This window comes from Pistacia vera, unplaced genomic scaffold, assembly GCF_008641045.1.
Source record: "Pistacia vera cultivar Batoury unplaced genomic scaffold, PisVer_v2 Contig838, whole genome shotgun sequence".
NCBI lineage: Eukaryota > Viridiplantae > Streptophyta > Magnoliopsida > Sapindales > Anacardiaceae > Pistacia > Pistacia vera.
Window position 1 is genome coordinate 261,529 of NW_022196710.1, and position 14,620 is coordinate 276,148.

The 14,620-nt window shown below is 33.3% G+C and overlaps 1 protein-coding gene and 1 pseudogene across 1 annotated transcript; one reads left to right on the forward strand and one right to left on the reverse strand.

The window, feature by feature from the left end:
* The first annotated feature begins 993 nt into the window (after positions 1–993).
* Positions 994–1,594, forward strand: LOC116118115 (clavaminate synthase-like protein At3g21360). Its single transcript, XM_031404085.1, has 2 exons — positions 994–1,145; positions 1,258–1,594. Exons 1-2 carry the CDS (start codon positions 994–996, stop codon positions 1,592–1,594), a joined length of 489 nt encoding a protein of 162 aa, XP_031259945.1.
* A 989-nt stretch (positions 1,595–2,583) lies between these two features.
* On the reverse strand, positions 2,584–14,410 carry LOC116118116 (annotated as a pseudogene).
* Positions 14,411–14,620: the final 210 nt, after the last annotated feature.

The following is a 14,620-nucleotide window of genomic DNA, read 5'->3' on the forward strand; positions in this document are numbered from 1 at the left end:
TCAGTGTTGATTCTAGATTATTTCTAGTTTGGAGAAATACTAAAGACTCCTAGGAACCCTAGAACTCGAAATTTTAGAAAACCCCCAATATCGATGAAACCCTAGAATTTAATTTTCTCAAATTCGAATCTCAAACTCACTCTAGGCTCTAAGGTGAAAGGCTCTGATACCACTGTTGTAATAACACACTCACAAAACAAAGATTATAACCAATAACACACACAACCACAAAAGATCAAGAACACCACAACTTTACCGTGGTTCACCTTTCCAAGATTGGGAAGGCTACGTCCACGTTGAGCTCCGGAAACGTCGAAGCCCACTACACTATTAGGAAAACAGTTTACAGATTACAGACACAAGATCGAAAGATTCACTCAAACCTAAAATCACCCTATCTGGTAACTAATAGCCCAGGAAACTATACACTAAGAATCCCAGCCAACCGAGAGACAAAACCCCTCAAACAGAATGACAAATCAATCACTCAACCCGTTACACAGAACCAAGATTTCAGAACAAAGGATGAACCCTAGCAGAGCAAAAACCTAACCCTGTTTCAATCGAATCAAAAGCCTAAAGACTAAAGAGAAAAGTACACTTATATATCGTTGACCAGGATGGACTAAGCACAGCCGTTGGATCTTCTCAAAACTGATGGTCCAAATTCATACTTGAAACGATAGCTTATTGGTTTAAGTGACACGGCACCGTTTCGGTCTTCACACTTACATATATATTAAATTAATTTGCTTTAAAATTAATAACAATTGTTTTTTATATATTAAAATCACTATAAAAAGAAAAGAAAATAGTTTTACACTATTTCTATAATATTTTAACCTTAAATAAATGGATTTATATTAATTATAATGTGTGGATGTGAACGTGCAGACTAAAGAATATCCTTCAAATATAATGTTTCTATGCACACAGCCGTCTCCTGAAGGTGGAGAGACATGCATACTGCCTAGTCACATTATAGTAAGCAAGATGGAAAAAGAGGTTCCAGAATTTGTTTCCAAATTAGAAACAAATGGTTTTATTTTCAAAATAAAGACTGCAAATGTTAATTCAAATGCTATCCTTGGTACAACATGGAAGTCTTATTTGAACACTGAAGATGAAGTTGAAGCCAAAAAGAGGTATGTATATGTTTATGAATCTCAATTATTCTTATTCAACAATCAAATTAATGCATTCATCCTTATAAATATTAGTAATAGCTAGAATAACTTGTCTTGTAGATCATTGGAGAAAGCGTCGTTGCAATTCAGTGGAATTCAATGAAGATGGGAGTGCAGAGTTTTTGTATGGACCATTAAATCCAATAAGGGAGTTTGAAGGAAAGAGGGTTTGGTTTATACGAATAGTGAGGCATTCTGCAAATAAAAAAGACACTAGTACTAGTTTTGGAGATGGCACTCCTCTTCTAACAAATGCCTTAGAAACCTACCAAAATATACTGGATGAAGTGTGTGTTGACATCAAATGGGAAAAGGGAGATGTAATGTTGCTTGACAATTTATCTGTTCAACATGGAAGGCGTCCTGCCAAGCCACCGCGTTCTGCATTTGTGTCCTTGTGCAAATAAGATAATTACTATCTTGCTGACAATAAGGAATGATAGTGACAATCGTGAGTGCAAAAATCTTTCTCGTGTTACATATTAATTTTTAATAAAATAAAATATATATTATATTTATTTTGAATATAGCACATGACATGATTGTTGCACTTGTGACTGTAGCTGTCTTACATTATGTAAGACAACTGCTTTGCCTTTGCGCAATAATTGAGCCTTTTAAATTGTGATTTGGATTACTACTGTACAGCCCCTTGGGCCTAACAACAATATATAATTGAGCCCATCTATGAAACTACTATTCAACTAATATTATTAAATAATCATATAGTTGTAATCATGGTTGTTAGTATCCTATTATACGCGATACGTATCCTATGATAGGATTCGATATGGGTCACCAATGATACGTATCGGAGAGTGTATTATAAACTTTTCGATACGTTGATATGTATCATACGATATGATATGTATCCGTTTGTATCCTTAAAAATATCAATATAAATCGATACGACTTTATTAATTTGGGCCAAATGTCGAAAAAAAATTTCAGGTCGAATCCAGGTCACCCAACCCGGTTCACTAAAACCTACTCAAATTTGCTCATTTTGCATGGAGAAAGTGAAAAGAAAGATGTATTATCTATTTTGCATGATAATAATAATACAAGTGGAGTTATAAATATTAACATTGATTTTAGAAATGATATGAATGGTTAAGAGGAAATGATATAGGTTCTTAATTTTGTGATTAATTTTGATTATGTAATACCATAATTTAAAGTCAATAATACCACAAAATTTGTTAATTAATCATGAGGATGATATTAATTTTTAGAAAAAGAATATTATTTTATTAATTTTTTTGAAAAAGGCGTATCCTGTCGATACATAATTTGAAAAATTAGGTTTTCAATATACAATACAATACACGATTTGACAATCATTGATGTAATAATATTATACTTGTATAAAAAATGAGCATTAACACTGCCGAAATTAATACATAATGATATGTATTTAATTAACTGCTAATATTTAAACATCATGCTCCAATTTGATTACATAAATGCATATCTAATTAATGTCTCAAAGCAGTCCCTGTACCAGAGATTTGGTCTCGCAACAAGTGAGTTTAACCTGAGCACCAAAAATGGTATCAGAAAGCTTCTCGGATACAGCCTTCAACTCAATCAATCGCATTGCATTGCTTATCTCATCCAATCTCTTATGCAGCCACCCCACTTCAATTTTCACCGATTCAAGATCTTCAACCTCAGAGATCATCGCCTTCACCTCAACTTCTATCAAATCTTGTAGCTTAGTTGCGTGTAACTTTTGGATTATCCCACAAAGAATCTCCAAGAAAGATGAAGTACATTGCATAGAGTGCAATGTTGTGTTGGCCGCAATGTCTCCATGCTTCGAAAACATAGCTTTAAGTATAGCCACAAGTTCTTCCTTAATCGTATACTTAGAAATTAACTCTTCAATCTTCATCAAATCATTTGTCGATTCACCTATCTCATTAGTAATAAAAGCTTCGCCTTGACGTTGAATTTTCTGATTCGAGTTGTTGTGATTCTCTTGCTCTGCTGCAACTGAGGATCGGTCTTCTGATTCCTATATAAATCGACAAGTCAAAGAATTTTGATTAATTTCTTTCACAAATTTTAAAGTATCCGCAACGAGAAATGTTGAACTACCTTATTCTCCAAAAACTTGACCAAGTCCTCAAGAGAAGTCTTAGAATTTTCGGTTGTCATAAGCACACCTGCAACATCAGCAGGGGAAACTTTAACCTTTGCAGTAAGTTTTTCAATAATGGGAAAGAGTTCATCATTGAAAATCTCTAAGTAGTTGGCTGCAAGCTGCTTGAAGGTAGAGAATGTGCAATAAGAGAGGTTAATGTGCACATCCATGCGCCCTGGTCGCAGTAAGGCAGGGTCAATTCTTTCTCTATAATTAGTAGTGAAAACTGTGATCTTTTCTTCTCCACAGCATGACAACAGTCCATCAATTGCATTCAGAAGTCCGGCAAGAGTCACCTATTTTGGATAAATTCATAGGAGTCAATAGCTACCAAATAAACACAAAATTTAAGGCATATAGTGAAATCATAACTTGTACAATTACTTCTAGAGTAGTGGTATATTTTCTTGAATAAAATTTCAAATTTCTCATTCTGAATGGTCTGTCGTCTTATGTGACGTTGACATATCACTTACCACCTTAACTCTTCATTTATACGTCAAAATCACATAAGATAATGTATTACATGAAATGAAAATTTGGAAATATCATTTAAAAGGTATAGTATTATTCTTACTTCCATTATGACTTATTTATTGATTATAAAGGTTGAGTCCCTCAAGTATAAGAGAGCCCTCCTTTTCAAAAACCCAAATATATTTATATATATATAACATTGACAAGAACCTAAACGGCTGAAAGTAACAGATTGAAATCTTTAAGTAACAAAAATCCAAAAAAATAACTTGAAAGATCCCACCGAAAGAAACACATTTCTGAAATTAAAGCTTAAAAATAACAAACAAGGCAATTATTAGTCTGAAAAGCATGTTTAATTGCATCGATCTATGAAGTACCTCTCTTTCTTGGGCTTACAGTTACATAGCCAAAAAGCTTAAACAATCTCTCTAACCAACCACACAAACAACACACCGAACAAGAAAAAACCTTAATTTAAAATAAGCAATCATAGAAAAAAACCAAGACTATGATTAAGTAAACAAGTTTAAGACCATATAAACATCAATTAATTACCTGAGGACCCTATAGGAATCAGATTCACTCTTCTCAGCTTCCCGATTTGTAGCTAATAGAGCAGTCCAATCCTCCACTACAAGAATGGAACGGCTGGCACATGAAGCAACAAATTTTCAAGAGTAGAATCAGAGTTAACAGCCGATAAGTTCATATTTATACCATCATAATAATAATTCGCCATTGCAGCAATCAAGCTTGACTTCCCAGTCCTGGTGGACCATATAAACAATAGCCCCTCTTCCAAACTTTCCCACGTCTTATAATACTCTTTTGCATTTCGCAATCTATCAAGATCCTTCACCACTTTCTCTTCAAATACACATCAATAACCAGGTTTTTAAACGTCATGGGGTGGTCAAGATTCATCCTATTCGAACTCCACCGGTCATGTCTCACTGGGTGAAACTTCAAATCTTATTTTGGTCCTTCAAGAATTCGCCATGTCGAGAATATGAGGAGGTACTGTTCTTCACCATTTCTGCGGTGCATTTTATGAAACCTAAGCTCGTACCATCTGGTCTCCAACTGCGAGGTGGAGTTGAAATCAGTGTTGTATCCCACTTCATGGGGACATCTTGAAAATTGTCCACAATCTCGGAGTTTTCTCGAGGCAAACATCAAGTTTCGGATTTTTTCGCTTTTGCGACGGTTAGACGCTGAGGGAGAGGGAGTTGGACAAAGCATGGCCGTCAAGGTAGGCGACAACGGCGTAGAGAGGACGGTTGCTTGAACCTTCCTGGGATTCTTTGATGGGGATTGTGATCTCAGTGGGAAAACGGCGAGTGAAAACTCCGAGTAGGTGCGTAATTCTTCTGGGACAATACGTTAACTGTGCTACGGAGGATAGCGACTGAAGCCACCACGGAGAAGGCTGTCCATTTGCTTCTGTTTCTGTTTTATTGGTACTTTCCAATGCATAATAATTTTTCAAATGACCGACAGAGCAAAGAGCTTAAAAGTTGCTGTAACCCGATATAACTCAACACTTGTAACGCAATTGCATGTGGACTTTGAGTTTGAGACGTTTGTACTTCTAATAAAATTATTCAAAAATAAATATGAAACTTGACCATATAAATAAGGATTTTTATAAAATATCTATTCCAAAAATTTAAACATTATATCTGACAATTATCAACAATAAAATGACTTGTAATCAACTAATAGATGTCTATCAGTTGACTGTTGGTCATTTAATCGATAAAAAATATACTTGTTTTATTAGATAGAATGAAACAAACTATTCTATTTAAAATTTTAAAAGGGAAATTGAAACCTTAGCCAGTTCTCTATGAAAAATAATATATTTATAGGTTGAAATATTTTTTTACTCTATGAAGATTTCGTTAGACCATAAAAAATTGAGAATCAAATGATATTAATGGCTGAGATAAACAAAGCGGAGTTTGATTTTGATAGCTTTAGTGAACGGATGAAGTTTCCTTCCTTAACTTAACCTTTATGAATAATTAGTAGACTATCTTCAACTTTACACGCACGAAGAGAACCACATGGAGTTGTCGTTTTAAGTTGATATGGAGATTAATAAGAAAACCGTCTTTCTTTTCTTTTTAAATTTCCCGAAGGTGGACTGAAATTATTAGATTAATTAGTTACTTACGTCATTAAATTTCAAGATAGGCGATTATAGTCTCCTCGTAAAGATTTTGAAGGTTCTTGGGCGGATTTAAAAGAAGAATAAAATTGAATGAAGAACTGAGAGAGAGAGAAATTAGTTAAGGTTGGAAAGAATGAGATATGGTCTTGTTCATTAATCTTTCCTTGAACCTTTATATTACACGGGATGTTATATAAGCAACGGTTTATACGAAAACGCACCGTATGGTAAGTTTCTGTTTCTTACATTTTAGTCCCTTGCCAATATTTCCACTTAAACAAAACATTTTTGCTTCAGTCTTTGACTAATATTCCCCTTAAACAAGGCATCTTTGCTTTCGTCTTTGCCTAATATTTCTCCTATCTTCATATATGTAAATCTCAACTGAATGTCAATACTTAACTATCTGTACATTGACATATGCATACTTCATTATCTCTAATTAACAAGATCTTTTAGATGAGAATGAGACCCACCTTAAATTCTATCACCTCGAGGCTTCATTATATAAGCTTAAGAATTATATAGAGTGTGGATTCAGTTGGTAGAATATCTAAAAGTACTCTTGTTATTTTGATTATAAGAATATGTTCGTTTTAATATTATTATACTTGACAAAAAGTTAGTGCATGTTAATTATAAAGGCCTCTTTGATGACAAACCCACAAACATATTTATTAAACACAATTATATATATAATTTTAAGTAAAGTAGGTAACTCTTCGCTCTTCTTCTGTACACCGTTTTTTGGAAGACGGTTGATTGAGGTGGTTATGACATAGTTCTATTGCTAATTTTTTTTATGAATATTTTATTATTTTGATGCATGTAATAGTAGTTATGTTAGGAATAAATGGTATTGGTATGAAGTATTTTAATTTGAAAATTAAGGTTCAATTCCTGTTAAATATGTTTTTGTCAATTTATATGAGAGAGTTTCTTTATTTTCTTGTGTTATTCAGGATTATATGTGTTTTATTTAAAATTTCTTACTGTTTATCAACTTATACAAAAGAATTTGCACTTAGGACAATGTATTTACTTTTATTTTAATTGGAGAGTAACACTAACCAAAAATGTTAGGTAAAGTTTGTTTTTATTCTATATTTTTTTTCTTCTCCAGGATGATGCATGTTATGGCTTCAATTTATTTAATCTAGATTAAGAAAGTCAATGCATTTGCCAATCTGCCCAATCTAAATCATGTTATGTGCTGGCTAGGCTCATCTCACATTTGAAATACAAAAGGCCTTCTTACTAGGGTGGGAAAAAAGAACCGAAAACCGAAAACTTGATCGAAACCGAAATCGAAAATTCAGTTTTTTGAATCTGGTTCGGTTTTCAGTCTGAAAAATTTATAACTGATTAATCGGTTCGGTTTACAAGTTTTTTTTAAACTAGTTAACCAAAACCCAATTCTAAAACCGGTTTCAAAAAATAATAAAAAAAACCTTACAATTAATATAATTAAACTTCCTAGAGCCCACCTTCACTTTTCTTTCATCTACTTTTTCCATCATTTTGTTTCTCTCCACTTTTCTCTTTTCATCTGCTTTTTCATCTCATCTTTTCCTCCACTTTTCTCCTTCATCTTCATCTTCATTTCATCTTCTTCTCCTCTATTCTTCTTTCACTTTTCACTTTTTTTCGTCTTTTTCTCCATCTCTTCTCCTTCAGTTTATGATTTTATCTTTCTTTTCCGTCTTATCTTATCTCCTCTTCCTTTTCTTCTCTTCCATTTTTCTCTTTCTCTTTCGTCTTTTTCTCCAATATTCAAGTTTATTTGATTTATGAAGATGTAAGAATTTAGATAGCTTAATTTGACTCTTTGATGAAGAATAATATATTTTATTATTTATATCAAAACTTGTAGGTGAATACGTAAATTTCTTTTGTTCTAGTAATGGATACTACATTTGGCTACAATTTTAGAGTAGAAGTTTGGTGATCGGCCAAACTTTCTCAGTTATTCTATCTTAGTTATTGAGTTTAAAAATCGGTTCAAAACCAGTTAACCGTGAACCGAACCATATATTCGGTTCGGTTCATAACTGGTTATCATATAACTGGTTTGGTTTCGGTTAAGTTTTTACTTGAACCGAAAGACAGGTCAGTTTATAAACTACCCTATCTGGTTCGGTTAACGGGAATATCTCACCCTATTCTTAACGACGAAAAAAATCTTTTAAGTTTTTACATTAATAAATTATCTGACAATTTATCTTTTGTATTGGAGATTAAATTAAGCTTATTTAGTTTATTAAGAGTCTGGTTTTGTTGTGTTTTAAAAGTGGAATTATTACAGTTTCGATAAAGTTTAGTATTATGATTTTGATATTTAGAATCAGAGTTTGGCTATATATAATGAATGTGTCGGTTAGTTTTTATTTGAGAGAGAATAAAATAATAACTCCTCTTGATTAGCTTGAGTTGGTATCTATTGTTATTTTAATAGTTATATATTATATTTTGTTTCCAATTTTATATTCTTAGGGATTGATATATTTAAAATGTATAGGTGTCATATTCCAAGTTTTTATAGAAATAAATTGATTCTTTTCAAATAACCACAAGAAAGAGACATGTAATACGAAAAATTCTTTCTCCTTTTTTTTTTAAACCTTATATAGAATTATAACCCTAAATCCTCTACTGGGCTAAGTTTTTTTCAGATAAATACAAACATTATTGATATATAGTTAATGAAAAATAATATAAAAGCTCAGAAGAGTTTAAGCAAGAATAAAATTCATCCTTAACCAGATAATTATAATTAAAAAGAGAACCTATCTTAATACGTGGCGGATTCAAAATTTCACTCGATGGGGAAAAAAAAAACATTAAAACGATATCATATTTTTTTTTTTTTTTTTTTTACGATGAGCTTCAATAAAAAGTAACAAAATACAAATAAATATCTTCAAAAAACACAATTTTGTAAAAATAAAACAATTTTTCTACAATTGTCCTCGACAAGTTTTCATACTCTGAAAACATTGGATAATCACCTCACTGTCAATTGTATCAAATACATCTTTCTCAATGTAGGTGACCAAGCAATCATTCATCCATTGATCTCCCATTCGATTGCGTAACCGACATTTCACAATATTCATTGCAGAAAAAGATCTTTCAACAGTTACAGTTGCAGTCGCAACTGGTAAAACTAATGCAAGTTTTACAAGTTTATACACCAACGAAGAAAAACTGTCTTTTTTAAACCGAACTAAATTCTTAGCCAAATCACCAATTCCTTGTAACTCAGCAAATTCATCACAAGAATGCATGTCAATTACATAAGTCTCAGCCTGGTTCTCAAGTACCATCAACTCAGGTGCAGAAAAATTAGATGGATATAATTGGGCAAAACGGATCAAGTTACACTTGTCAAAAGCAAAGAATGAATTATTTGGATCTAAACATATCATACAAAGAAGCAGCTCAGTACTAACCTTAGTAAAACAAGTGTTAAGTTCTTGAAGTTTCATATCTATCACTTTATAAAACAATTCAACTCGATAGTGATGCAAATTTGTCATGTGCTTAACTCTCCGTTGTGGCCGCCTTCGAATTGCAAACATATCATCCATATTTAAAATGACAACATCATGCTTTTGGTAAAATGAAGAAACTTCACTCAACAAAGATTCACATTCTTCATCTCTTAACAATTGGAACCGTCATTTGGAGACTTTGACTAAGGTCATAGCATTTACAATGTCTTGATCTTTTCTTTGCAATGCTTGTGATAACTCATTAGTAATTGCCAATATATTTTTCATCATATGCAAGTTAAATGCAAAATCAAAGGAATAGATTAAATCTAATAGATTTCATGCTTCACCCCTTTGTTCAGGATTTAAACAATCTTCTTCAATAACCTCAAGCACATCACCCACCGAGGAGAACAAAAGGATTAAATTGATCAGCTTTCTATTGTAAAAATGCCCAAATTTCTCCCCTTGGTTACGTGCCAACCCATCAGCTTTTATTCCTTTCATTTTTACTCTCAATAAAACTTTTAAAAACTAACAAATCCCCTTGCATAAAAAAAAATTACAAACAACATGTAATAAATATATTAGGATTAAAAACGAGGTTTTACAAAAACAAAATCCAAACTTATCGTGGGGGTCGGGCCGTTTTATTCTTAAAATGTAAAAGTTTTATAGGGACAAAATTTAAATAAATATAAAATTTGAAATTTTTAAAAAATTGAGTGGGGGCCGTGGTCTCCACTTGTCATTCATTAAATCTGCCTTGTCTAGTAAAATTTGATCTAGGATCATAATCATATAACATTATGAGTAATGCTACATGTACAAAGAAATCTTACAAAGATTTATGTACAAAGTGATGTGACATGAAATGAATGGAAAAGTGAATATAAAAAGTTAAACTCATCATATTTATTCTTCTATTCGTTTCATGCCACATCATTTGTAAGATTTCTTTGTACATCTTGCATTATTGTAACATTATTCCTCCTTTCTATAAAAAAATAAGTTTACTTTCGGAAAGGAGGATGACATAAGTGTGCAACGTCACACAGGAGAAAACAAAGTGGTGTGAAGTGGGAAAACCATTTTTTAAAGTAATAAAGTTGGTGATCGCATGTGCAAGAGGCCTTTGCTCCTGGTTATTTTATTAGGCTACATGTCAATATAGAGATTTGTGCTTAACTACTTATTTTGGATTTTATTGTCTAAAGCCAGGAGTTAAGATAATTTGTTTGATAGTTAAACAAAGACTATATCTACGTGCATATCTTTCCATTTGTAAATCCATAAGAATGTATAAGTATAGGTTATATGATTTAGGACTTATGCATAAAAATAGAGTTTAATTTATATCTAACCCTAAAAAGTGTAATATTGACCTAAAATTTATTTATTAGATTTATAATTGAAAAGAATTAATTGCCTCTTTGTTAGGGTTTTTCATACTTTTACATGATTTTTTTTATTACTTTTAAGAGGATTTGATTATTTTTCGATTGTTTCTTTTTTTAATCAGTGGAGGTTTATAGTACTTTTTCAATAACAGTAAATGCATTTTATTTACGTAATCTTGTAGAGAGATAAATGAGATAAGGTTTATTAATTAATTTAGCCAAAAATTAGGGAACTATATTATTAATCAACTCTCCCAACCCTATACCCATATAACCAAATTATTCAATTAAATACCAAACTACCATCATTCCTGACCTCCCAACACTTAAAAAACGAAAACACATTACTTCATTTTCAAACTCTGACACCATAAACACTATATCAAGCAAGCAAAGCAAAAGTATCACTATATATCTGAACTTAAAATCCTTATATCCTTACATTTTTTTTGTACTTTGTAAAAAATGTTTGATGTGATCTTGTAATTGTGTCGATTGATAGTTTATGACAATATTGCTATAAGATGTTTTTATGAATTTATGGCGTAAAGTTTGTCATGTTGTTACAACAAAAGAGATAATGTGTTGCATATCTCATGATCAAAGGAGGAAGCTGATCATGATGGTTAGCATGATTTTTCCTAGTTAGCATGAAATATCATGCAAACTGGATCGTCATATGCAAATTGTCCAGTTCATGTGATATTCCACGCTAATTGGCAAATATCACACTAATCGCATTGAAAATCACATTAACAGGGAAAAATCAGACTAACCCAACTTAATTAACAGTTTTATCAAATTTTATCATTGACAATATTTTATATTTATTGTAGGTTCACTTAAAATGGAAATTTGGTAGTTTTGGTTGGTTATAGAGGGAAATGGAGAACTACGGTTGATAACACACAGAGTTATGTTGGAGGGAAACAAAAAAGGCTCTAAAACCACAATGATATGACTTACAAGGGGTTGGTTGACTTCTTGTGCAAACATCTAGGTATTGACCATGGAAAGGTATACTATCAAGATAATTACGAAAACTAAGAATGCAATAAACAGAATATCTTTAGACATCGAGGATGATGACGATGTTGCTTATTACCTTACATTACGTGAGAACAACATCAACACTTTCGTCATGTAGACTTTATAAACGAGAAGACAAGTCAGCCTCATGATGTGGGTTATGAACCACAAATCTGCAACTAGTGGTAACCAATGTGGTGACTCAATAACTATGACAGTGGAACCTAAACTAGAACATTTAAGGCAGTGCCGTTTTAGGCCAAACAATAATTCGCATGTTGATGGGGGGCTTCAGGAAGATGAGGGTAATGTCAATATAAAGGTTAATTATCCTGATGATATATATGTTACGGCCCCGTTTAGAAGCATTGGAAACTGTTAGAGTTGGTGAATTATATTCAATGTTAGATACCCATTTTTAAAGTGCAGCAGAAGATTTTACCAAACTGATTAATGGTTACCAAGTTAAGCATGAATCAACAATCACAAGTAGTAAAGATAAAGCAAACAAACATATACATGGTTTGGCTAAAACCACTTTTAGCCTACATCCATGGGACCTCGTCTAGGTCGAAGCTAATCCACTATAACAACAAACATTATAAGATATCATTCAGCGTTGATTTTACCTATAGCAAAGAGAACTCCTTGTTTTACGTTACACCAAACACCACTCTCTGAATCTTTAATGCTTCGTTGCTTCTAGGATCACTCCACACCAGGAATACTCTTGGACAACGCTTGAGGTCCACCCAAGCTTCACTCACCGAAGAACACCTCCAGCTTCCACGGCTTGAACACCTTTCAAGCTTTTAGCGTAGGAACCAAGTTCCAGCAACAACAAACAATAAACAAAGATCAACAAAATGATTTAAGCATTAAACCATACATGGAACCTGTCAAGGAATAAACTCTCTGAAAATTTTAGAGCACAATCAAAATAATATCCAGGTTCTAAAAGAAAACAAACAAGGAAGAAGATGAACTTCCTTTTAGCTCACAATAAAAGAACTATGTTCCAAATAAATACTCATCAACAGGCTAAGATATAATCATCGAAGAACCCGTAAACAAAGAAGGGAACTTGACTGAAATGCTCTCTAAAATTTCAAAGAACTAAACAATGAAAAAACTGGGTTCAAAGATTGAAGGAAGAAAAAGATGGGTTTAAATAGTCCTTGCTTGACCAATCTCTTTAAGACAAGTGGCGGACAATCTCTTTCATCTTTTGGTGGGACCACAAACAAAAACTCACCAACTTTGCAGGACCACAAGAGGAGAGCTGGACACCTATAAAGAGAAAACTCGCACAAAAACCATGAAATAGATAAAACTTGATAGGCAAGATAATATAAGAAAGACGCCACATGTGCAAAAAGAATCAGAGTACAAGCAAATACAATATCAAAGGTTGGCTTTACAAATGAGCAAGAATGAAGATGATAAAGGCCAATTTCATGCTCCCCAATTCTTGCCAAGTCAGCAAACAAGCATCACAAACAACACACCGAACAAGAAAAAACCTTAATTTAAAATAAAGCAACATAGAAATAAACCAAGACTATGATAAGTAAATCAAGTTTAAGACCATATAAACATCAATTATTACTGAGGACCCCTATAGGAATCAGATTCACTCTTCTCAGCTTCACGATTTGTTAGCTTAATAGAGCAGTCATATCCTCCACTACAAGAATGGAACGGCTAGGCACATGAAGCAACAAATTTTCAAGAGTAGACCAGAGTTAACAGCCGATAAGTTCATATTATACACATCATAATCTATAATTCGCCATTGCAGCATCAAGCTGGACTTCCCAGTCCCTGGTGGACCATATAACAATAGCCCCTCTTCCAAACTCCCAATCTTCTATAATACTTTTTGCATTTCGAAATCTATCAAGATCCTTCACCACTTTCTCCTTCAAATCACCATCCATAACCAGCGTTTTAAACGTCATGGGGTGGTCAGATTCATCCTATTCGAACTCCACCGGTCATGTCTCACTGTGGAAACTTCACAATCTTATTTTGGTCCTTCAAGAATTTCGCCATGTCGAGAATATGAGGAAGGTACTGTTCTTCACCATTTCTGCGTGCATTTTATGAAACCTAAGCTCGTACCATCTGGTCTCCAACTGCGAGGTGGAGTTGAAATCAGTGTTGTACTTCCACTTCATGGGGACTCTTGAAACTTGTCCACAATCTCGGAGTTTCTCTCGAGGCCAAACATCAAGTTTTCGGATTTTTCGCTTTTGCCGACGGTTAGACGCTGAGGGAGAGCGGAGTTGACAAAGCATGGCCGTCAGGTAGGCACAACGGCGTAGAGAGCCGGTTGCTTGAACCTTCATGGGATTCTTTGATGGAGATGGTGATCTCAGTGGAGAAACGGCGAGTGAAACTCCAGAATAGGGTGCGTAATTCTCTGGGACAATATCGTTAACTGTGCTACGGAGGATAGCGACTGAAGCCACCACGGAGAAGGCTGATCCCATTTTGCTTCTGTTTCTGTTTTATGGTACTTCCAATGCAATAATAATCTTCAAATGACCGACAAGCAAAGAGCTTAAAGTTGCTGTAACCCGATATACCTCAACACTTGTAACGCAATTGCATGTGGACTTTGAGTTTGAGACGTTTGTACTTCTATAAATTATTCAAAAAAATATGAAACTGACAATAAAATAAGGATTTTATAAAATAAT